This window comes from Hypomesus nipponensis, chromosome 17 (assembly GCF_054491055.1).
Source record: "Hypomesus nipponensis isolate SF chromosome 17, ASM5449105v1, whole genome shotgun sequence".
Classification (NCBI taxonomy): Eukaryota; Metazoa; Chordata; class Actinopteri; order Osmeriformes; family Osmeridae; genus Hypomesus; species Hypomesus nipponensis.
The window spans coordinates 23,525,369-23,550,550 of record NC_140377.1 but is presented as its reverse complement, the minus strand read 5'-3'; the positions used below and the strand labels follow the sequence as shown (position 1 = coordinate 23,550,550).

The 25,182-nt window shown below is 48.9% G+C and overlaps 2 protein-coding genes across 4 annotated transcripts; both read left to right on the top strand.

The window, feature by feature from the left end:
* Positions 1–4,524: 4,524 nt before the first annotated feature.
* On the top strand, positions 4,525–8,400 carry mfsd6l (major facilitator superfamily domain containing 6-like). Its single transcript, XM_084677145.1, has 2 exons — positions 4,525–5,232; positions 5,401–8,400. The coding sequence occupies exons 1-2, from the start codon at positions 4,525–4,527 to the stop codon at positions 6,664–6,666; spliced, it is 1,974 nt and encodes a 657-aa protein (XP_084533271.1). The 3' UTR covers positions 6,667–8,400.
* Positions 8,401–10,317: 1,917 nt separating this feature from the next.
* On the top strand, positions 10,318–23,367 carry tom1 (target of myb1 membrane trafficking protein). 3 transcript variants are annotated; one of them, XM_084677155.1, is made up of 14 exons: positions 10,318–10,460; positions 12,588–12,672; positions 13,202–13,280; positions 14,877–15,026; positions 15,411–15,545; positions 16,533–16,649; positions 17,376–17,506; positions 17,634–17,670; positions 18,051–18,189; positions 18,363–18,417; positions 18,514–18,568; positions 19,418–19,477; positions 19,695–19,731; positions 22,684–23,367. In XM_084677155.1, the coding sequence occupies exons 1-14, from the start codon at positions 10,409–10,411 to the stop codon at positions 22,773–22,775; spliced, it is 1,224 nt and encodes a 407-aa protein (XP_084533281.1). In that variant the 5' UTR covers positions 10,318–10,408; the 3' UTR covers positions 22,776–23,367. The 3 variants fall into 3 exon arrangements, with proteins under 3 accessions (XP_084533281.1, XP_084533280.1, XP_084533282.1); XM_084677154.1 differs by having other exon boundaries at positions 17,373–17,506; XM_084677156.1 differs by lacking the exon at positions 15,411–15,545 and having other exon boundaries at positions 17,373–17,506.
* Positions 23,368–25,182: the final 1,815 nt, after the last annotated feature.

Below are 25,182 nucleotides of genomic sequence, written 5' to 3'. Positions count from 1 at the left end.
AAAATAAGCATTGTTCAACTCTTCAAACATTTCTTAAAATACATTTCTTTAAAAAGACACATCCAACAAGACAGTTTACGACATACAGGATCCCCACAAGGGGGTACAGGACAAGAAAACATTTCAATTACCCCCTAGGGGGTTTACTAGCGGGAGTCCAAGTTTGGCGGGGGTGCAGGGCTTTTGCCGTCCCCATCGCACTCTCCTCCCAGTCTCCCTTGCCGGTGGGGTCAAGCGACTTGCATCGCGACGGCCCCTGGGAAGGCACCATCCCTTCGCCACTGCTCCCAGGATGCCCTTTGGCGAGGGTGTTCGATCCTCGAGAGGATCCCAATTATTTGAGTCGTCCGGCCCTCTGTCCTTCCGACGGTCTAGCCCTCCGACGGCCTGGCCCGTCTCTGGGTTGGGTAGCAACGTGGCTCTGAAAAAGGGGACAAGTCCCCGCCTGGCGTTGGAGCCGAAGCCCCCAGGCAGGCGATCGCTCCGATCCGCTCCCGTCACCGGATCCCAGTACCGGCAATCCGGTATCGACAGGGGCGGGTCAATACCTGTCCAATGAAGGACAGGTACTCGCTTGATCTTAGCCAAAAGGCCGAGAAGCAGAGTAGAGTTGGGTCTTACCCTCAATAGGGGTGGGGACCCGCCTTGATGGGGGAACTGACAGATTGCATTTCCAATTGAATTTTGCAACAAAAAGAGCGTGATGACAAGTAAATGCTAATGCAATAGACTAGGGGCGCTGTTTAGCTACCACATTGAATCTCAATGTGCTTTTAATTTGAATAAAGAGTCGAAAATACCGTGTCAATATGAAATGCAATGCAATAAGCGGTCATTCAAATTTTTATTCAAAATAATACAAACTGATTTGCGGATTGCATTGTCATTTGCACATTCAATTGCCATTTGACAACTGCTTTCCCATTTGAATTGTGGATTGCATTGTCACTTTGCGCATTGAATTGCCATTTGACAAATGCATTTTCATTTGAATAAAGAGTTGAAAAACCTTGTCAATATGAAATGCAATGCAATGAGCGTTCATTCAAATTTTTATTCAAAATAATACAAACTGAATTGCGGATCGCATTGTCATTTGCACATTGAATTGCCATTTGACAAATACATTGCCATTTGAATAAAGAGTCTAAAAAACTAAGTCTAATATTGTAAATAAATGTCTGCACACTTGTCTGTGACACCGTTTTACACAAACTAAAACAGTGACCTTAGAGAACTACAACTCTGTATTAACTTTTTTAACACGTCCCCGAGCGTGGTGCACTGTGGGAAGGCCAGCGGTGCAGAGCGTTAAAAAACGCTGTAGTGGACACGCACGGCGAGGAACAGTCTGAAACACCCCCCCAAAAACCCAGTCAATCACCCCTTTAACACAATAAAATCGACCGGACGAGTCGGGTACCTAATCGTAAATGCAATACCACCAATATCCACCGGGGCCGTTGCCTTGCCTCAAGCCGAGGAACAATAGACCCAGACACGGAATTTAATCAACTACACGTAGTCTAATCCAAGGAGTGGTTTCGGACGAAAATGACAGCAGTATAATAAGAGGAAGACAAGTAGAGAGAATCCATACATTTTTATCCTGAAGTTGCCTAAAGAGTGATTCCCTTGTTTTATGAGGAAGTAATTATTCTATGCCGCGCTGATACAGGTGCGTCTGTTTTTACACCTCGCGTGAACGCTACGTGAGTTCTGGAGTTGCTATAAGCAGATAAGTTCTCAGCACAAGTTTTAATGCAGGCGAGTTGACTCAGTATTTTATATCTGTCGCATACGCCTTTTCACGCTTAAGGGAAATACGTTTCAGCCAAGGTTTCAATATAAAATTAGCATTTTGAATGTCTTTCAGTTCACTTGAAATATCTACTTCCTTGTTTACCTGCCACATCTACTTTGCCTACGAATCCTTTAGGCTACGTCCGAATAACATTGAAATGTTATTCATTTAGCACATTGGCGGAAATCCCGGGGGATCCTAGACAAAATATGAGTTATCACCCCAATATAGGCCTACATTACAACCAGGGCTCGACATGTTAATGTCAAGCGCTGAGTGCAACGTAGAGAATGTATTACAGCCCTACTTTTGGTGCTCCCCCTCAAAAATTGCTCTTCAGAAAATGTAATATAATTGTCTCCCCAAGTAAATATTAGATTTTCATCCCAGATTTAGCAGGCGCTTTACTTAAAAGCATATGGAAAGTATTCTACATCAGATAATCACGGATCAGAGGTACGTAGCTTTGATAATAATTTGATGTTTTTCTCTCCAGTCACTCAGTTCCAGAAAGACCGGACACACTCACACCTAATCATCCCATCCATATCTTAGTCAATTCCAACTGTTCCTTGAGTCAGGTTAGTATTAGGGTTTGAGTCAGGTTATGGTTTGAGTCAGGTTAGTGTTTGAGTCAGGTTAGTGTTTGAGTCAGGGTTTGAGTCAGGGTTTGAGTCAGGTTAGGGTTTGAGTCAGGTTAGTGTTTGAGTCAGGTTAGTGTTTGAGTCAGGGTTTGAGTCAGGTTAGTGTTTGAGTCAGGTTGGGGTTTGAGTCAGGGTTAGTGTTTGAGTCAGGGTTTGAGTCAGGTTAGTGTTTGAGTCAGGGTTAGGGTTTGAGTCAGGGTTTGAGTCAGGTTAGGGTTTGAGTCAGGTTAGGGTTTGAGTCAGGTTGGGGTTTGAGTCAGGGTTAGTGTTTGAGTCAGGGTTTGAGTCAGGTTAGTGTTTGAGTCAGGTTGGGGTTTGAGTCAGGGTTAGTGTTTGAGTCAGGGTTTGAGTCAGGTTAGGGTTTGAGTCAGGTTGGGGTTTGAGTCAGGGTTAGTGTTTGAGTCAGGGTTTGAGTCAGGTTAGTGTTTGAGTCAGGTTGGGGTTTGAGTCAGGGTTAGTGTTTGAGTCAGGGTTTGAGTCAGGTTAGGGTTTGAGTCAGGTTAGTGTTTGAGTCAGGTTAGTGTTTGAGTCAGGTCAGGGTTTGAGTCAGGTCAGGGTTTGAGTCAGGTTAGGGTTTGAGTCAGGGTTTGAGTCAGGTTAGGGTTTGAGTCAGGGTTAGGGTTTGAGTCAGGTTAGGGTTTGAGTCAGGGTTTGAGTCAGGTTAGGGTTTGAGTCAGGGTTTGAGTCAGGTTAGGGTTTGAGTCAGGGTTTGAGTCAGGTTAGGGTTTGAGTCAGGGTTTGAGTCAGGTTAGGGTTTGAGTCAGGGTTTGAGTCAGGTTAGGGTTTGAGTCAGGGTTTGAGTCAGGTTAGGGTTTGAGTCAGGGTTTGAGTAGCAGTGTTCCCTATATCATGTGCCAAGTTGCACTTGTGTGTAAAGCGTAAAGGAACAGGTCAAATGGGTCAGACTGGGTTGTTTGTGTCAGCTGCCTAGCTAATGTTATTTTTGGCAACATATCATTCATATTAACATACGTAACATTCAAATTTATATTTTGAATACACTTGATCGTAAAAGTTTTGGACATTTTGGTTGTGGGTTGTGTTTGTCACTGAACACATGTACAGGTCTCTCCTGTGTTAGAGAGGGCTGTCAGCAGCACTGGTCTCTGTTGTGTTAGAGAGGGCTGTCAGCAGTACCGGTCTCTCCTGTGTTAGAGAGGGCTGTCAGCAGCACTGGTCTCTCCTGTGTTAGAGAGGGCTGTCAGCAGCACTGGTCTCTGTTGTGTTAGAGAGGGCTGTCAGCAGCACTGGTCTCTGTTGTGTTAGAGAGGGCTGTCAGCAGTACCGGTCTCTCCTGTGTTAGAGAGGGCTGTCAGCAGCACTGGTCTCTCCTGTGTTAGGGAGGGCTGTCAGCAGCACTGGTCTCTCTTGTGTTAGGGAGGGCTGTCAGCAGCATTGGTCTCTCCTGTGTTAGAGAGGGCTGTCAGCAGCACTGGTCTCTGTTGTGTTAGAGAGGGCTGTCAGCAGCACTGGTCTCTCCTGTGTTAGAGAGGGCTGTCAGCAGCACTGGTCTCTCCTGTGTTAGAGAGGGCTGTCAGCAGCACTGGTCTCTGTTGTGTTAGGGAGGGCTGTCAGCAGCACTGGTCTCTCCTGTGTTTGAGAGGGCTGTCAGCAGCACTGGTCTCTGTTGTGTTAGGGAGGGCTGTCAGCAGCACTGGTCTCTCCTGTGTTTGAGAGGGCTGTCAGCAGCACTGGTCTCTCTTGTGTTAGGGAGGGCTGTCCAGCAGTTCTGCTACTGATGTGGTAACTTTGCACCTTGAGTGGTAAATACAGACAGTTCCTTGACTCTGACCACCGAAATGCTCTTAGAACTATGCATTTTGTATCCTTGATTTTCTGCAGTGTTTTCTACATGTACTATTTGTATCCCACTTTCGAATCAACCAGAATTCAAAATCAGAATTGGTGTTTATTCGCCATGAAAGTTTGCACAGACAAGGAATTTACTTTGGCAGGAGAGCCTACCTCGGCAGCCATTTTCGGCGCCAAATTTTGTTAAATGTTTGCTAAATGAATCAAATGCAATGAAAACAAAACATATTGTAATGAAATGCAATCCCCAGACCCACAGCCATTATGAAGACAAACCAGCAGGTCAACGTGAGGGCAACCATCACCCTCGCCTCCACCTTCCACTTCCTGTTCGCCTGCGCCCGTGCCTGTGCCCTCCCCTTCCTCACCCTCTACCTTCGCCACCTCGGCCTCTCCCCCGCCATGGTGGGCATCTGTGCAGCGACACGTCACTTGGTGTCCGTGATGGTGCGTCCGCTGGGCTGTGTGCTGGCTGGGGCCTGGGGCCACAGGAGGTTGCTGGGAGCCGGTTCCCTTCTGGGAGCTGCGGGCGCTGCCCTTATCATCGTCCTCCTCCCCTCCACCGTCCCAGAAACGCTGGCCAGTCAGTGCAACCTGTCCTTCTCGCTCCCCATCCTCCCCAGTGGGCATCCGGGAGAAGACTTGTGGGACTCAGGGAGAGGAGTGGCGCCCAGCGCTGGTTCCCAAATGCCATTGGATGTCAATTCAGCTTTATTTAAAAAGACACTCAATCACACAGAATCTGTTCTGATTGGGAGTGTTACAGTCCCTCTGCCCCAGCCTCACCTTTCCCAGCCCCAGTCTCACCCTTCCCAGCCCCAGCCTCACCCTTCCCAGCCCCAGCTTCCCAACCTCACCTTTCCCAGTCCCAGCGTCCTAGCCTCCACCCTCCCATTCCCAGCCTCACATTTCCCAGCCCAAGCTCCCCAGCCTCCACCCTCCCAGCCCCAGCCTCCACCCTCCCAGCCCCAGGCTCCACCCTCACAGCCCCAGCCTCCACTCTCCCAGCCCCAGCCTCCACCCTCACAGCCCCAGCCTCCACCCTCACAGCCCCAGCCTCCACCCTCCCAGCCCCAGCCTCCACCCTCCCAGCCCCAGGCTCCACCCTCACAGCCCCAGCCTCCACCCTCACAGCCCCAGCTTCCCACAATCAGGTCTAAGGGGTCCAGCAGCAACCTCAGTGTGGCAGCAGATACCAGAAGGCTTGTCCACCACCACCCTACCCCCACCCACAGGAGGGCAGGGAGAGGCCTGAAGGGGCTTGGGGAAAAGCAGCTTCAGAGAGAGATAGATGGCAATCGTTTTGACTTCCTGGGCGGCCTGAAATCAATGGACGCGCAGCACCAGCTGTTCTTCCTGCTCCTCATGGCGCTCTCCCTGTGGGAGGCTTGCTCCGCCCCTCTTGAGTGGATGCTGGACGACAGCCTGCACGAGTTCCTTGACTCTGTTGACGCCTCCGATCGCTACGGTGACAGTGGTGTGTGGGGGCTGCTGGGAGGGGCGTGCGGGGCGACCAGCGTCGGGATCCTGGTGAGTCAGCTAGGTTGCCTCCCCTTGACCCCTCACAGCCCCAGGGGCGTGTTGCATTTCTACTCCTATATGGTGCTGACAGCCCTGGCCCTCCCCCTGGTGGCCCTCCTGCCCCTCCAGCGCCACAGGAGGAAGTGTGAGTTCATATGCTCTGCCCTCAAACCCCTGCGGATGGTGTGGGCCAACAGCCACGCCCTGCTTTTGGCAGCCATCATGCTGCTGGCGGGCGCAGCCCAGGCCACCATGGACGACTTCCTGCTGTGGGCTATAGAGGACCAGGGAGGCTCGGAGCTGCAGATGGGCCTGGCCCTGGGCCTGGGCCTGCTCTCCAAGGCTGCCTACCCCTTGCTGGGGCCTGGCCTGGCTCGCAGGGTCAGCCCGGGCCTGCTGCTGGGGCTGGGGCTTGGCTGCTCGGCCCTACAGGCCCTCTGCTTCAGCCTGCTGTGGAGCCCCTGGGCCGCCCTGCCCGCCCAGACGCTCTGCTGCCTCAGCTCTGGCGCCATCTGGTGGACGGTGGGGGTGCAGGTGGGTGGAGTGGCATCGCCTAGGGAAGAGCGGGTAGTGAGGAGGCTGTACGAGGTCCTGGCGCTGGACTTGGGTGCAGGGCTTGGCAGTCTGGCTGGGGGCGTGGCGGTCCAAAGGGTGGGCGTTGCCTGGATGTTCAGGGGGGTGGGGCTGATTCTGGCGGTGTCCTGCGTCTGTCTGCCTCTTCTCTGGAAAGCCCCCAGTCAGCGCAGGATCAACTACTCCCGCCTCCTGGCAGCCGGCGACAGTGAGCTCAGCGAATCAGAGTCGGATCTGGAGCATGATTGGCTGGAGAAAGCCATTGAGGACGACAGAAGCAACAATGCCAGGACCAGGAGGACGGCTTTGTAGAGACCAGCAGAAGACCAGTGGACAGCATGGACAGTAGAGACCAGCAGAGTGACCAGTGGACTAAATGGAGACCAGCAGAGAGACCATCAGAGAGTACATTTGTTCTCATTTGTTGTCAGGTGTTATTATGGGTCAGCCACTCTGTACCTAAACTGTTCCTCTCAGCCATATGGCTGGAAAAAATGCAGTGCGTGTGAGTGTATGTGCATGTGTGTGCATGTGTGTGAGTGTATGTGCATGTGTGTGAGTGTGTATGTGCATGTGTGTGCATGTGTGTGAGTGTGTATGTGCATGTGTGTGAGTGTGTATGTGCATGTGTGTGAGTGTGTATGTGCATGTGTGTGAGCGTGTGTGTGTATGTGCATGTGTGTGAGCGTGTGCGTGTGGTGAAGGCAAGGACCAGGGGTCTCATTTATAAAACTGCGTAGGATTCTTACTAAAAGTGTACGTACGCCCAAAAGCCTTAAATGGCGTACGCACACAAAAATTCGGGTTTATAAAACCGTGCGTACGCACACCTAAACGCAATGTTTCCTTTATAAATCACAGATTACCCACAAGTGTGCGTACGTGAATCACCATGTTACCCCTCCCTGAACACGCCCATTTTTAACCATAAATAGTCAATGCAAAGCACCTCATGAATGCTAATCTAGTATTTCATGACCCTGGCATGGGATTGTTCTTCACGGTGAATCATGGCGACCAAAAAAACTAAAAAAGCGAAAGTTCTCAGACACTGTTAGCCTATGGGTGGAGGCCATGAAAACACAGTATTTGGTGGCCGGTGGATCACCAATAAAAAAAAACTGTGCGAGTGGCGTCACTGTGCCAGACGATACCCGGAGTCGAGATACAATTTGAAAACAAAAGCTTTTTGTTATGAACAGTGATCTATTAAAGTCTGAGAGAGTATAGTGTAGTGATTGCACGGGAACTTAACGACTGTATTTCCAGTTTTTTACATATGAGGATATTTGCACAGTATTAAATACATATATTTAGTTATACCCTGTTTTCTGCAGTTATCTAAAGGTAGGATATGTGATGTTATCCTGTATTCCATGAAGTCGGGCATCTGCCCCTCCTACACTCCCATAGTGGACAATCTGATGGTGAGACAGCACTGAATTTTGATTTAAAATTTGAGTTAGATTGTACAAGGTTTTATGTAATTACCACTCAGTACAAGCGCAAATAACACTGCTGGATGTAATCTTCATGATAGTCATGAAATCGAATGAAAAAAACTTGTATGATAACAAAATCTATAAATATTACGAGTAATGTTCTTCCCACATTCGATTTCTGCAGTCTGGCTACAGTACGGTCATCTGCGTCGCCAATTCCAACTGTTTCCAAAATGTGCGTAGGCCTAAGGGAGGGTCAGAGTTTGCGTGGAGGACCGCACATTCTCCCATTAAGTTTGTTTTTTATAAATCACAACCTTTATGTGGAAAGTGGCGTATGCACATTTTCAGCCCTGTTTTGTGCATACGCAAGCTTTATAAATGAGACCCCAGGGATGGTAAAACGGGCAGCTGTCTGAGCAGTGCTGTATTTGTTTATGACCAACAGTTCATCACTTTCTGAGGCTGGGAGTTGTAGTCCAACACTGAACTGTCTGTAGTCCAATATTGTCTGGGTGTCCCAGGGATGTGTCTGTACAAATTTGACAGGGGAGTACTTTTGTGATTGTTTTGTATCTGTTGTGTTATTTAAAATATGTTGGAGTGTGGAGAAATGTGTCTGTGTTCATGGTTATTTGGTCCTTTTCTGGAGCAGGTCAGCATGAAAAACCAGGGGCCTAGAAACCAGGGGCCTAAAAACCAGGGGCCTAGAAACCAGGGGCCTAGAAACCAGGAGCCTAGAAACCAGGGGCCTAGAAACCAGGAGCCTAGAAACCAGGGGCCTAGAAACCAGGAGCCTAGAAACCAGGGGCCTAGAAACCAGGGGCCTAGACTATGAAGCAGGATTTGGGGTTTTGTAAGTTAACTTCAATTTAACCCTGGGTTTTCAGGTGGCACAACAATAGTTCACTTTTTACGGGGGTGCTTTGCCAAGATAACTTATCTGCACACCGGTTATTTTCCAGATAATAGATCAACACGTGTGAATGCCCCTGGAGGTGCGAGAGTCCAACAAAAAACGTATTTCCCTGACGAGTATCTTTGTAACCTATACACCAAATACCATCCTAAAACAAAGCACCACAACCGCTTTGACTTTCACATTTACATTTAATAATTTAGCAGACGCTCTTATCCAGAGCGACTTTCAGTAAGTACAGGGACATTCCCCCGAGGCAAGTAGGGTGAAATACCTTGCCCGAGGTTAGCAAGTATGCCGGTTTACCGGTTTGACTTTTACATTACATTTAGCAATTTAGCAGACACTCTTATCCAGAACGACTTTCAGTAAGTACAGGGACATTCCCCCGAGGCAAGGAGGGTGAAGTGCTTTGCCCAAAGCCCCTGACCACTAACCTGCCCTAGGACACAACATCATTTGGCATGTCAATAGCCCTGACTTTTGTATTTGTTCTTTTTCTCCTGAGACCGGTTATCACTGTCGTGCAGCTCAAATAATGAGTTCTGATTACTAGCCCGATTCCTTAACCGCTCAGCCACCTGACTCCCATACACATCCTATGACCAGAGAAACTGCTTTATGGCAAGCTCTGGTGACTTCCTTTTTTCTCTCGAGGCATCAACAACACAGCTGACAGGTTAGGCTCTCCCTGTCAATACACATGCTAGAAAGAGTTTTGGCTTGCTAATGTTGTTGCTGATGTTGGTAATGCTTTGATATTCTGGTTCTTGATGCCATCAAGCGGGATCTCTGGTCGTTGTCAGTCCTTCGTCCTAAGTACTCGTTCATTCAACTTTTGACCTGTAATCCATGTTGAACATGCAAAAACTACAATCAAATCTGAGATTTCTCAGTGACAATCAGGCAAAAGAGACACATTTAGCTCCATAGACTCCCATTAATTTTACACCCGCTCGCTGTCACCCCCAGTGGAACTTGGGTGGAACTGGAACCAAATTCGGTACAATGGGGCTTAATAAGGAGTGGACAGGCTCTCCTACCCCGCCGGCCGCCCCAACAGAGTACACGGAACGAGTGGCACGAACACAATTGCAATACCTTTTTTGGCCAGCAGAGGACGCACCAAACACACAAATTGCGGAAAAGCCGCCCGTCTCGAAAATGCCGCCCCTAACTTCGTGCCTAACCGCCCCTGGATGTGGTTAGGCGATACGGATCGAAATAGCCTACTGTAGAAATAACGCGTTTCATGCAATGCGTTGTTAAAGTCTTTTTTTTAACTTTATTTAACAGCGCACCCAAGCGGCAAACACCCAAACGCGCTTATCATCATATAAGACCTGTCAGAGCTTAATATGTCTATGTTTGGTCTAAACTCTGACGGGTTTAATTTCAATAGATTCATAGGTTTTCCTTATTGGTCTATTTAGAACATGTCCCTTTTGAACGACATGTAGGCCTACCTTTAGACTCTAAAGGTACATGTTCAAAATATCACAAACTACTTTGCAAGTTTGAAACAAGGTCAGATGAAGTAACGCGCTCCAGTAGCCTTTCCCTTTAATGGATTACGTCACCTAATTCAACTGGTGCCCCTACTTCATTGCTTTGAGAAACACTCCTCCCGGTTTTGTTGGAGCGGAGTGGGACGGCTGGTACGCGGAACCAGGGAACGGAGGACAAGGCGAAAATGGATTTTTTTATTGGAAATCCGTTTTCTACGCCAGTAGGACAGCGAATAGGTAGGCAGAGAAAGAAGGATTCGCCTTAACGAAACGATGAAGTGCATCGTTGGGCCTACAATTGTAAGGAACAAGTGAAGTTGTCTAGTTTTGTATTTACATTGCAAGCAAGGTTCCTCAACGTCCGTTATCGACAAACAATAAACTCTTGTTGGAGGTAAATAGGGTTAGGGTTAGAATGAGATTAACATAGACGCCTGGTAACAAGAAAAGTATGTGAAAGTTAAAACTCTTTTAGTTGATTAGAATTGACAGATTATTCCTGGATTGACAGTTGCACTGCACAATGGGGACACGTAGGCGGGCTGATCTGCAAGGTGATTGGACAATGGGTGTGGCGTTGCTATGCCACAGACTACGTTTATGGGGGAGAAAAGCCGGTCAGTTTCTCCCATGGATTTATACAGTAGGCACAGCGAGTCTGCTCTTTAAAGATGGCGTCCTCATTCATTTCTTAGAAGTGCTCAGTTGTGCAGCGATGCAAGCGAGAGCGCGAAACGGACCGCGCCACCTTGTCAGTTCCGGCTCGTCTGGTCTTGCGCAGAACAGTGGCTCGCCTTGCTCCGAGACTCGTGCACGCTTCCAACTTGTGATGGGAAGTTTGGATCATTTTACTGACTCGGTTCTTTGAATCTTGTTCAGTAAAATGAACTATCATATTCTCATGTAGGCCTGCTTGTAAACCAGAAGACACTATTTTAAAAGAAATTCCTGGATTAAAATAATGCATCATGATTCATGACAGTTTGTATGATTCAAAATGGTCATTTCACACTAGCGTTTAATTATCGCAGCAAACAATATTCACGTCTTACTAAACCTAGTCAGGCGAAAGTGAACGAGGTAAACAATTCATTTCTGTTTCCTCTTCTGAGCCTATATAGGTCACGTGAAAAATGATCCAAAGACCCGTACCCGAACACCGAGGCAAAATGAACAAATCATTTCTGTTTCCTCTAGCTAGCAGTACTGAACCTATGCAGGTCAAGTGAAAAATGATCCAAAGACTCGTACCCAGCAGATGAACGAATTGTTCACCTCCCAACCGAGTCTTCGGATCAATGATTCGTTCATCTGCCGGAGTCTTTGGATAATTTTTCAAGTGACCTGCATAGGCTAAGTAGCCTACTGCCTAGGGGAGAGTCCCTAACTACCCTATTAGGCTATAATTACGTTTGTCATGTCATGAACATAATAACGTTCATTACAAAATGGTTAAATCTGCTTTAAAATAAAGGAAATAAACTTTACAAACAACCGTCATGTATGTGTGCAACCATTTGTAACTGGTTACTGCAGGGCAGGCAGCTGTAGATTATCAAGCCCTTTCTCCTTGTGCTCATTCAGCTTCAGGTCAACCAGCGATCGGTTAATGTTCCCTTTTGTGCTTGTGCCCCGTTTGTATCCGCGAGCACATTCCCAGGTAATTTTTCTTGACTTATGGCAATAAATGCAATGCTAGTTTACCCATTTCGGATTGGTTTCAAATTTAGCAAAAATCAGGAACAAATATTCAGCCATTTCTCACGCTCTTACGCAACATATTGTATTTCTCAAACATTTCTCATTTTTCACCCTGAGAAATAGGGATAACTTGTCCCGCAATATACTGTACAATTAATGGACGAGGCACAGGCATACTGAGATGATGGTTGTCTCAAGTAATTAAAATCTAAATAAATCACCAGAAGAATTGCTGTGTCACTTAAACTTGTGAGGCAGATGAGAGGAGGGATGGACAGAACCCGTTTTATTGATGAAAAGACAGTATTAGACAGTATTACTGATGTAGAGACAGTATTAGACAGTATTACTGATGTAGAGACAGTATTAGACAGTATTGGTGACGGAGAGACAGTATTAGACAGAGTATTACTGATGTAGAGACAGTATTTGACAGTATTACTGATGTAAAGACAGTAAGTAGTGCCTTGCCCAAGGACAACGTCATTTTGCGCAGTAAGGAATCAAACCGGCAACCTTCTGATTAATAGCCCGATTCCCTAACCGCTCAGCCATCAGACTCCCTATTAGACGTGTTAGTAGTCTAGTTTACTTCGTAACTTGGAATTACAAGTCATCATTGTCTGTGTGTGTAAATGTGTACGTGTGGGTGTGTGTTCCCAGAGCGTGCCACCTGCCCCAGCCTGCAGTCAGAGGACTGGGCTCTCAACATGGAGATCTGTGACATAGTCAATGAAACTGAGGACGGGTGAGTATCTGGCTAGGGGACAGGAAGCTAGGGGACAGGAAGCTAGGGGACAGGAAGCTAGGGGACAGGAAGCTAGGGGACAGGAAGCTGGGGGACAGGAAGCTGGGGGACTGGAAGCTGGGGAACAGGAAGTGGGGGACAGGAAGCTAGGGGACAGGAAGCTGGGGGACAGGAAGCTGGGGGACAGGAAGCTGGGGGACAGGAAGCTGGGGGACTGGAAGCTGGGGGACTGGAAGCTGGGGAACAGGAAGTGGGGGGACAGGAAGCTAGGGGACAGGAAGCTGGGGGACAGGAAGCAGGGGGACTGGAAGCAGGGGGACTGGAAGCTGGGGGACTGGAAGCTGGGGGACAGGAAGCTGGGGGACAGGAAGCTGGGGGACAGGAAGCTTGGGGACAGGAAGCTGGGGAACAGGAAGCTGGGGGACAGGAAGCTAGGGGACAGGAAGCTAGGGGACTGGAAGCTAGGGATCAGGTTAGGGGGCATGGATGCTGTTGCCATGGTAACGTGATGCTGGTGTTGGTGTTTCAGACCTAAAGATGCTGTCAGAGCCCTGAAGAAGAGGATTGTAGGAAACAAGAACTTCAGAGAGGTCATGCTGACCCTGACCGTGAGCTTTTCTCCTTCCTCTCATTTCCTGTCCTCCCTCTGTCCTCTCTTTTCCTCCCTCTCTCCTAGCTTTGTCCTCTCTTCCTTCTCTCTTTTCCTCCTTCTCTCCTCCCTCTCTCCTCTCCTCTTTCTCTCTTCTCCTCCCTCTCTCCTCTTCTCCTCCCTCTCTCCTCTCCTCCCTCTTCTCATCAGTAGTAATCTGGGGCCTCATGTATAAAGGATTGTGCAGCTTTCATACCAGAAGATAGCGTACGCCCAACACAAAAAGTACCTAGGCACAGAAATATTCACATGTATAAAACCGGTCGTACGCCAGGTCCTGCACACCTTTCCTTTATAAATCACAATCAACGTGAGATTGACCCCACATGAACGAGCCACTGACCCCGTCTTGCTTCCTCCAATAAATTAATATGCAGAAGGGCTATAAATGCGCTCCTGAGGTTATTTCTTTGTCTGAATTACCGTATTTCTTCGATTAAACGCCACCCTCAAATAAACGCTGCACCAAAAATTAACGTTATTTAATAAATACTGTGGCGTTTATTCAAAGAAATAAGGTTAAATGGCTAAACACGCAAAAAAGAAAAAATTCACAGACTGAGATGAGGTTCTGACAACCGAGTGTGGAGGCGAGAACATGTGTACTGTTTGGCCCTAACCCTAACCCTAACCCTGTCATCAGGTATTAGACAAAAGAATTGCGGCGAGTGGAAAACTGTCACTATTTGCGCCTTTTCTTGTTTTTAACTTGTAACACTTTGAGATTTAGCTCAATGTAAAGCGCATTACAAATAAAATCATTATTAGTATTATAGGACCATAAATCCTGTGGGTTTAACATGCATTTCCTGAGTGATTTTGTCATTCGTTTGACACCCTCAAGTTTAACAGAAGTTGTTAAGTGGTGGCGGATTAAACAGAAGGCTATATAGCATTTCCTTTTTTGGGTTTTGGCATTTTGATGTGTTCATCCACATTAATGATCAAACTTGTATTTGTTATGTTTTTTGAATAGTCAACATTTATACATGAGGCCCCTGGTCTTCTCTTTGTGTTTTCTCTCTCCCTCTCCCCTCCTCCCTCTCCCCCCTCCTCCCCCCTCCCTCCCTCCTCCCCCTCCCCCCTCCCTCCCTCCTCCCCCCTCCTCCCTCCTCCCCCCTCCTCCCTCTCCCCTCCTCCCTCTCCCCTCCTCCCTCTCCCCTCCTCCCTCTCCCCCCTCCCTCTCCCCCCCCTCCCTCCCTCTCCCCTCCTCCCTCTCCCCTCCTCCGTCTCCCCCCCCTCCCTCTCCCCTCCTCCCCCCTCCCTCCCTCCTCCCCCCTCCCTCCTCCCTCTCCCCTCCTCCGTTTCCCCCCTCCTCCCTCTCTCCCCTCCTCCCTCTCTCCCCTCCTCCTTCTCCCCCCTCCCTCCCTCCCTCCCCCCCTCCCTCTCTCCCCTCCTCCCTCCCCCCCCTCCCTCTCCCCTCCTCCCTCTCCCCTCCTCCCCCCTCCTCCCTCTCCCCTCTTCCGTCTCCCCCTCCTCCCTCCTCCACCCTCCTCCTTCTCTCCCCCCCTCCCTCTCCCCTCCTCCCCCCTCCCCTCCCCTCCCCCCGGGGCAGGTTCTGGAGGCGTGTGTGAAGAACTGTGGCCCCAGGCTTCATGTGCTGGTGTCCAACAGGGAGTTTGTAGAGGGGGTTCTGGTCCGCTGCATCCTGCCCAAGAACAACCCCCCCCAGGTGCTGCAGGACAGAGTCCTCAGCATCATCCAGGTACACTCACACACTCACACCTGCACACTCACACCTGCACACTCACACCTGCACACTCACACCTGCACACTCACACCTGCACACTAACACCTGCACACTAACACCTGCACACTCACACCTGCACACTAACACCTGCACACTAACACCTGCACACTAACACCTGCACTCTCACACCTGTACACTCACACACTCACACCTGTACACTCACACACTCACACCTGCACACTAACACCTGCACACTCACACCTGTACACTAACACCTGCACACTCACACCTGCACACTAACACCTGCACACTCACACCTGCACACTCACACCTGCACACTCACACCTGCACACTCACACCTGCACACTCACACCTGTACACCTGCATACTGTGTTCCAGGCGTGGGCGGATGCGTTCCGGAGCTCCCCGGCTCTGACGGGCGTGGTCTCTGTCTATGAGGACCTGAGGAGGCGGGGCTTGGAGTTCCCCATGACAGAGCTGCATGGATACTCCCCCATCCTCCCCCCTGACAGGGTAGGACTCTCCCCCATCCTCCCCCCTGACAGGGTAGGGCTCTCCCCCGACAGGGTAGGACTTTCCCCCCTGACAGGGTAGGACTCTCCCCCCTGACAGGGTAGGGCTCTCCCCCATCCTCCCCCCTGACAGGGTAGGGCTCTCCCCCATCCTCCCCCCTGACAGGGTAGGACTCTCCCCCCTGACAGGGTAGGGCTCTCCCCCATCCTCCCCCCTGACAGGGTAGGACTCTCCCCCCTGACAGGGTAGGGCTCTCCCCCATCCTCCCCCCTGACAGGGTAGGACTCTCCCCCATGACAGGGTAGGACTCTCCCCCCTGACAGGGTAGGACTCTCCCCCATGACAGGGTAGGGCTCTCCCCCATCCTCTCACCTTCAACCAGGTTTAATAATCTTCCTTTAACTGTTCTTCACTAACTCTTCCAGTCCAGCTGTGGCCTTGTCTAACTGCATGTTTCCTGTCCCTCATTCTGTCCCTCCCCCATCCTCACCCCTTCCCCACCATCCCCATCCTACAGAGTGTATCTGCCTCTGCTGCTCCCCCCTCCCCCAAGCCCCCCCCCCCTCCCCACTGTGCCCTGCACACCAGCCCAACCCGGATGGACCAGTTTCCTTAAGCCCCTACCAGGTGACAAACACACACGTACCTCACATATACCTCATACACCTCAAACACACACCTCACACACACACCCCACACACCTCACCCACACCATACACACACACACCTCACCTCCACCTTCACTCACCTCCATCTCCACACTCACCTCCAACCTCACCACATATCCACCCTCACCTCCACACACACCACCCTCTACTCCACCCTCTCCTACCTCCACACACACCACCCTCACCTCCACACACCTCATCTCCACCCTCACCTCCACCCTCACCTCCACCCTCATCTCCAGCCTCTCATCCACCCTAACCCTCCACTCTCCCCAGCATGTCACATCAGACAGGATGTTGCTGTTTCTTCCTGCTCCAGGTGAGGAAGCTGAGGGCGGACCTGGTGGTTGTCCGGGGCAACCTGGCAATGATGTCAGACATACTGAGTCATTTGGAACCGGGATCAGCCAATCACAAGGACTCAGAGCTTCTGCAGGTGGGACTGGGAGGGTGCTGAGTGGGACCATATATCTCACTGTTCTTCTGTACTCTTCTCCCTCTCTCTCATCCTCCTCTCCTCTCTATCCTCCTTCTCTTCCTCCTTCTCCTCCTTTCCTTCTTCTCCTCTCTCTCTGCCTCCCTCTCCTCTCTCTCTCTCTCTCTCTCTCTCCTACCTCCTTCTCCCTCTCTCTCTCCTCATCTCTCTCCTCTCTCTCTTCTCTTCTCCCTCCTCCTCCCTTCCTCTATCTCCGTTTCTCTTTCTCCTCTTCTCTTTCTATTCCTCTCCTTCCTCCTCCTTTCTCCCCATCTCTCTCTCTAACAGCAGTTGTATGAGTGTGTAAGGACTCTCTCTCTCTCTAACAGCTGTATGAGTGTGTAAGGTCCTCTCGCTAACAGCAGTTGTATGAGTGTGTAAGGACTCTCTCTCTCTCTAACAGCAGCTGTACGGGGTGTGTAAGGACTCTCTCTCTCTCTCTAACAGCAGCTGTACGGGGTGTGTAAGGACTCTCTCTCTCTCTCTAACAGCAGCTGTATGAGTGTGTAAGGACTCTCTCTCTCTAACAGCAGCTGTATGAGTGTGTAAGGACTCTCTCTCTCTAACAGCAGCTGTATGAGTGTGTAAGGACTCTCTCTCTAACAGCAGCTGTATGAGTGTGTAAGGACTCTCTCTCTAACAGCAGCTGTATGAGTGTGTAAGGACTCTCTCTCTCTCTAACAGCAGCTGTATGGGGTGTGTAAGGACGTGCAGGATCGGATTGTGGAACTTGTCCCCAGTCTCAGCGAGGAGCATCTGATAAAGGAGCTGCTGGTTGCCAATGACGACATCAACACCACCTTCACACGCTACCACAAGTACTCTTCTCACCCATGACCTCTCATCCCCCATGACCTCTCACCCCTGACCCATGACCTCTCACCCCTGACCCATGACCTCTCACCCCTGACTCAGTGCTAACCCTGCTGGTTCTTATTTCACCAGGTTTGAGCAGCAATACAGTCAGAATACAACACAGCAGGTGAGAAGTGTGTGAGTGTGAGTCTGTGTCACCTTCATGAAGTCTCTTTTGTCCATCAGAGCCCCACCTTCATGAAGTCTCTTTCTGTCTATCAGAGCCCCACCTTCATGAAGTCTCTTTTGTCTATCAGAGCCCCACCTTCATGAAGTCTCTTTTGTCTATCAGAGCCCCACCTTCATGAAGTCTCTTTCTGTCTATCAGAGCCCAACCTTCATGAAGTCTCTTTCTGTCTATCAGAGCCCCACCTTCATGAAGTCTCTTTCTGTCTATCAGAGCCCCACATTCATGAAGTCTCTTTCTGTCTATCAGAGCCCCACCTTCATGAAGTCTCTTTTGTCTATCAGAGCCCCACCTTCATGAAGTCTCTTTCTGTCTATCAGAGCCCCACCTACGTCAACCTCATTGACCTCCAATCTGATGTCAAGCCCTTCAACCAATCAGAGTGTGCTGCTTCTCCCACCTACAGCCATCTTAACCAATACACTGTTGACAGTGTATCCAGTCAGATGACAAGACTAAGTGAGTGCCTGTCTGTCTGCCTGTCTACCAGCCTGTCTGTCTGCCTGTCTATCTGTCTGCCTGTCTATCTATCTGAAAAACAGACACACACTCAACAGTCAGACAGTTGTTAGGTTTGGGATGCTAGGTGATAAAGAATGTTAATGATAACATGGACTCTGTTTTCCCCACAGCAACACAAGCTGATGACTCACTTCTACAGAAGAGGAGCCCCTCCCCCACACAGAGGCACACACACACACACACACACACAATTGAGTCAATGTCTCCCCCTTAAGCATGTTGTGTGCTATCTCAAGGTAACCTTGTTGACATCTATTGCAGTGGGCTAAAAGCAGGAGCTGCAGATCTGGATCACAACATCTGCAAACCAGAACAGGTTTACAATACCCTGTCGTGTGTGTCTGGCGTGTGTGTCTGGTGTGTGTGTGTCTGGTGTGTGTGTGTCTGGTGTGTGTGTGTCTGGTGTGTGTGTCTGGTGTGTGTGTCTGGTGTGTGTGTCTGGTGTGTGTCTGGTGTGTGTCTGGTGGGTGTGTGTGTGTCTGGTGTGTGTGTCTGGTGTGTGTGTCTGGTGTGTGTGTGGTGTGTGTCTGGTGTGTGTCTGGTGGGTGTGTGTGTGTCTGGTGTGTGTGTCTGGTGTGTGTGTCTGGTGTGTGTGTGGTGTGTGTCTGGTGTGTGTCTGGTGGGTGTGTGTGTGTCTGGTGTGTGTGTCTGGTGTGTGTGTCTGGTGTGTGTCTGGTGTGTGTGTGTGTGTCTGGTGTTTGTGTGTGTCTGGTGGGTGCCACTAGAGTGTCTAGGTTTGGGTGCCTGCATTTAGATTTGACATTGCTCAATCTAGAACTAGTCTAAAACTAGTCTTAATCTGAGTCTAGGTAACTAGTAATTTATAGAGACGTCCTACTGCTAATTAATTTCCATGTCCCTCCCTCCCCCCTCCCTCCCCCTTCTCTCTCCCCCCTATCCCCCCCTCCCTTCTCCACCTCCCTTCTTTCTTCCCCCTCTCCCCCCTCCCTTCTCCCCCCTCCCTTCTCTCCCCCCTCCCTTCTCTCTCTCCCCTCCCTTCTCTACCCCTCTCACCCCCTCGCTTCTCTCCCCCCTCCCTTCTCCCCCCTCCCTTCTCTCTCTCCCCTCCCTTCCCTCCCCCTCTCACCCCCTCCCTTCTCTCCCCCCTCCCTTCTCCCCCCTCCCTTCTCCCTCCACCCTGTCTCTCATCCTTCACCCCCTACAGATCCTTGTCAGTCAGACCTCAGTAATGGACGACATTGAGAAGTGGCTGGATGTGGATGAGGTAGGCACACATACACACACCAGACACACATATACTGGACACACACATATACCGGACACACACACACACACACACACCAGACACACACTCCAGACACATATATTCGACACACACACCAGACACACACACCCCAGACAAACACTCAAACTTAATGAGGCTATCACTGCCAATAGTGTGTGTGTGTGTGGTGCTTGTGTTTTGTGTGTGTGTGTTCTAGGAAGAGGACCTTTCAGAGGAGGGAGTGACCAGCGAGGGTGAGTTCTGTAAAAAAAAAAAAATGAGGCCGTCTCGGGCGAAATTAGCTCATACACATGCACTCTTCAGCTGTTCTTTGGCACTGCTGTACAGAGAGAGAGAGAGAGAGAGAGAGAGAGAGAGAGAGAGAGAGAGAGAGAGAGAGAGAGAGAGGGGAGGGAGGGAGGGAGGGAGGGAGGGAGGGAGGGAGGGAGGGAGGGAGGGAGGGAGGGAGGGAGGGAGGGAGGGAGGGAGGGGAGAGGGGGGGGGAGGAGAGAGAGGGGGGGAGAGGGGGAGGGGGGGAGGGGGGGGAGAGATTCAGTGCACCTGGAAGTTTGTTTTGCACAGATCGAATTCTAGGAGTTTCAAGTTTTTTATTGTCAGGTGCATTGGACAATGCATGGATTTTTCTAAATATTGAATCATCCAGTATTGAAATTACATTTCAGAGAAATGCGCCGTCTACCGAGATAATAGATGAGCGATCCTTGAAAGACAGAAATAAATAGCCGACTGCGATTATTTCAGTTTACCCAGGAGTCCGTTTCAAGGCGGCCAAAAGTCTGTTCATTGTAAAAGGGAGCGAGAGCATACTTTTTGCCGAATAGCTCAACACGTTTGCTGCTTCAGATTAGAAAATATATATAGGACAGGTTCTTTGAACATTGGAAACGCAGGGCGCCTTCATTTGACAGATAGAAAGAAATCTTTGCTCTCTATCAAATTCCAGGACCATCTTTTCCTACATGATTCATCACCCAGTTATAAAATCACATTAGTAAAACTTCATTTCAAACTGTTTTGCTCCTATTTTTTGTTGTTAAATTGCTACTTTGCGGTCGGCTATTTCTTTCGGTCCTTCAAGGATCGCTCCTCTATCTGTCTTTCAAGGATCGCTCCTCTATCTGTCTTTCAAGGATCGCTCCTCTATCTGTCTTTCAAGGATCGCTCCTCTATCTGTCTTTCAAGGATCGCTCCTCTATCTGTCTTTCAAGGATCGCTCCTCTATCTGTCTTTCAAGGATCGCTCCTCTATCTGTCTTTCAAGGATCGCTCCTCTATCTGTCTTTCAAGTATCGCTCCTCTATCTGTCTTTCAAGGATCGCTCCTCTATCTGTCTTTCAAGGATCGCTCCTCTATCTGTCTTTCAAGGATCGATCCTCTATCTGTCTTTCAAGGATCGCTCCTCTATCTGTCTTTCAAGGATCGGTCCTCTATCTGTCTTTCAAGGATCGGTCCTCTATCTGTCTTTCAAGGATCGCTCCTCTATCTGTCTTTCAAGGATCGCTCCTCTATCTGTCTTTCAAGGATCGCTCCTCTATCTGTCTTATCTCAGCAGATGTTCAAAAACTCGTAGGCGAGCACCTATTTGTTTTCTGTAATTCATCAAAATCGAAATAAGATTAAGTAGGCCTAGGATATATTTATAGCCTAGTATATATGAGATGAAGTATATTTATAGCATAGGTATAGCCTACTTTACATTTAGCCTAATCACCTACCAAGTGACAACAATAACTCTAATGTGCATTTTCGTTTCATTTTAAAGCCTAGCGTAAAACACAGTATTGCATGTCTTCAGGTTGGCAGAGCCTACCAGCATGAATAATCATCAGGCTTATAAATTGAAACCATTCAGAAGAATTTAGCAAAAAGTAGGCTCTGCCCTTTACAATGAACAGACTTTCGGCCGCACTGAAACCGGAAGGTTGTCTCCTTCTCTCTCTCGCTCTCTCCCCCACCCCACGGGTAGGCAGTACGAGTTTCTGCGACACGCTGATCACAAGGCAGCCCTTTGACTGAAATAGCAATGACAAAATATATATGTATCATAGCTACATGTATGACCTTTGCAGCAAAGCAAACCATGTGAAAATCAGTTTGATATTCAGTTCGGTATAATTAAATAAATGCGCTGACAGCTCATTGCCCCAGCCAAACAGATGACACTGAGTGGAGCGGGTGCCCGGTCCAAGATGGCGGCCCTGCTCATCAGCGCCAGGAGGCAGTAGCGGTCGATGTGGCGTCTACTCTTTATTATGTCTGTGTGTATGAGTGTTTCATGGAGTAGCACTAGGGGTGGAACTGTACATGCATTTGTATTGAACCCAAACAGTACGGTCGTGGTGGATAAGACAAGCGCTGTGTGTCGGCGTTGTTCAGCAGTTGTGGGGTATGTGAGTGGAAATGCATGTAACATGCTAACGCATATAACACATCTGGCCTGTGCTAAATGACTAAAATATCCAACGCCATCAACCAGGTGTGCCAATCACTGGAACGAGACAAAAACTCTCTACAGTGCTTAACCAGCCTTTAGATACACATACAAATAGGGCCAAAAAAAATCACTCAATCTGAATGTACATGTCATCTTCAATGTGCCATATTTACTCGTAGAAGAACCTGGTGTGTTTTCCTTTCCCTCCGTTGTACCGAACCGTGATGTCTGAACCGAGTTATGAACCGAACCGTGACTTCAGTGTACCGTTCCACCCCTTGGTAGCACAAGGGATGAGTGCATGTGTATGAGCAAGGGATGAGTGCATGTGTATGAGCAAGGGATGAGTGCATGTGTATGAGCAAGGGATGAGTGCATGTGTATGAGCAAGTTTCAGGAGTTTCCCCCTAGACGGCCTCACATAGAAAATCCATGACTCTCCTTAACCCTTTGTCTCTCTCTCACTTGACTTCTATGACTGTCCCTTTCTTTCCCCTCCACCTGCCTCTCGCTTGGCCTTTCTCCGTTGCCCTCTATCCTTCCCTCCATCCTTCCCTCTCCTCCCTCCCTCCTTCCCTGTCCTTCCCTCTCCTACCCTCTCCTCCTTCCCTCCCTCCTACCCCCTCCTTCCTCCTCCTTCCCTCTCCTCCCTCCTTCCTTCCTTCTCCTACCCTTTCCTTCTCTCTCCTTCCCTCCCTCCTACCCCCTCCTACCCTCTCCTTCCCCCTCTTACCCTCTCCTTCCCTGCTCAGAGTTTGACAGATTCCTGGCAGAAAGGGCACGAGCTGCAGAGAGGCTCCCATCCCTGAAGACTTCCTCTAACACCAAACAATCACAGCCATAGGCCACACCACTTCCGGTCTCTTGAACAATGGGTTTCTCCATAGTGGGAGGGCCAGGGACCTGACTGGCTGGCTGGCTGATTGACACGCGCAGCCAGCCAATGGAATGTGTGTTGTGACAGATGCCTACCTGCCTCAGGTGGGTGAGGTGTTACTGTGTCTGTTCTTATAGAAATGCTCAGTTATGTTGGACCAACAGTTCAGCTGAGCTGGAAGAGACACATGTACTGTTTGTACTCTAAGCTTTCTGTTGATGAATGACTGTGTGTTTGTGTATGTGTGTGTGTGTGTATGCTGATATTTGCACATTTACAGTATATGTATTTTAATCCTTACGACTGAATATGTTAAAGGTTAACATGGTGTGGGTTAAACCTGTGAAGTACTTGAGCAAGTGGATGGTTTTGTTACACTTGAGATGCTGTTAAGTGAAGGAATGGATGATGAGTCATGTGATGCTTGTCATGTGACACTATCACAGTGGTAGTTGATAATACCAAAACACGACTAGGAGAACATGCTGTCTGTAAGGGTTTTGAAGTTAACATGTTACAGTGTCCTAATGAATTACTGTCATTAAACCGGCTAATTTCACATACCTGTAGTGATTCTTCTGGGGGGAAGGGAGGAGAGAGGAGGAACGAGAGGAGAGGAGGAGGAAGAGAAGAAAGTAGAGGGTGAGAGGAGGTGTAGAGAGAGCGAGAGAATAGGGTTAAGCGAAATTTATACTACTCCGATACAGACAGACAAACGGATTCTGACGGATTCGATTTACTCTTTCGAATTTATAGTACTCCGAAGGCTGTGGGTGCTGAAAAGAATTCATCACCAGAACAGTAGGTGGCGCAAGGTTTTCTAACCTTAGAGAAGCCTGCCCCATGACGTCTGTGTGTGGAAGTCGTCAATTGTTTGTTTACCCCCTCCCGCCTTTTCCTCACACAGTGAATGATGGCGAAAAGAATATTGTGAATGAAACAGGAAATGTGTGAGATTCCGGAAATGATGTCATTCGGAAATGATGTTGTTAGCGGACCAATCACAGCCAAGGGGTATCCGTAAAATTCGGCCGATAGTCAGGAAAATTAGGAGGTGCACGACAAGCTTTCCGAGGGGTTCAGAGAGCTTGTTGTGCACCTCCTGACTTGATGGCGTTCCACATTGGAGAGGGCTCGGAGAGGGCGTTCCACATTGGAGAGGGCTCGGAGAGGGCGTTCCACATTGGAGAGGGCTCGGAGAGGGCGTAGGTTTGGTCTCAGCTTTGGTAGGCACTGCCCCCCCAATATATATATATTTTTAAACATCCATTAAAAAACGGCAGTTTAATGCAATCTTTACCAAAATGGACAATTCAACTTCTCACCTGAACCCCTGATGCTGATTCATCACCAACCTGCTCTACATCTGTAGCTTCAGGGTGCAGTTTTTCCTGCACAGTAATTCATCAATTTGATACAGAAACTAACCATGCTTAGTTGACTGCTGACATTGGTTGAGATTACAGGGATAGGCATATTACTATCCAAGGGATCATATAGAACTACTTATTACCAGTTAATATCCCTTTTGAATTGCTAGCCTGCTGGTACTAGGCTAAACTAGCACGGTCCCATTATGTGGGTAGATTAGCTTTATCCTTCTGGCTTCAACAAGACCAGCTGCTGCTAACACACTGGTCGAAAGATTGCAGACGCTAGGGATAGATTTAATACAAGCAAAAGTTACATGCTCTACTACTCTAACAACTTTCAAAACTGTGTTTCCATAGAGAATAGGTGGCAATGTAAGACCAGCAGGTTTGGACTGTGTGGGTAGTGTTCCTACTAGCTAACTAACTAACAACCTTCTTGATAGCTACTTACTCTCTGGGTGGTGAAAAAACATCTGATACATCTCTTCCTTTTGGGTGACATTTTTCTATCTACAAAACACAAAAGGGTCAAAAATACTAATGCTGAGACCAAACGAAATACTAATATGAGGCTGGTGTATTTAGTAGTTTACCGTGTCAGACTACTGACAGCTCTCTGTCTGCAAGTCAAGATTCACAAAGTGTTTCTGACTCTGACACTTCAGACAATTAAATGATAGCTTGTCTTGCAGGCTCGAGGGCGCATTGGTTAACTTGGAAATGTATTTTTCACTTTTCTGGGCGACGAACAATAATACGAATGAGTTTTGCAAATATATTGTGAAAAATATTTTTTTCAGAATCGATCCAAATTGCAGCACAAAGGAGTTCGCTAAAATATTGGTGGGTACAATTTTGTCACCTAAAATATTGGTGGGGACTAGTACCTACCGTCCCCCCCTAAACCTACGCCCATGGTTCCCTGTGTCCGTTTCTGTGAAAACAGAGTAGCAGGGTTTTTCCTGCATAGAGAAAATGTTGGCGCGCGCCAAAGTTGTTTT

Bases quoted from the DNA above. Each gene is read 5' to 3' on its own strand.
- tom1 (XM_084677154.1), top strand. From the start codon at position 10,409: ATGGATTTTTTTATTGGAAATCCGTTTTCTACGCCAGTAGGACAGCGA. The intron at 12,673-13,201 runs GTGAGTATCTGG...TTGGTGTTTCAG, and splicing joins GTCAATGAAACTGAGGACGG to ACCTAAAGATGCTGTCAGAG. The intron at 13,281-14,876 runs GTGAGCTTTTCT...CCCCCGGGGCAG, and splicing joins AGGTCATGCTGACCCTGACC to GTTCTGGAGGCGTGTGTGAA.
- mfsd6l (XM_084677145.1), top strand. From the start codon at position 4,525: ATGAAGACAAACCAGCAGGTCAACGTGAGGGCAACCATCACCCTCGCC. The intron at 5,233-5,400 runs GCTCCACCCTCA...TCACAGCCCCAG, and splicing joins CTCCACCCTCCCAGCCCCAG to CTTCCCACAATCAGGTCTAA.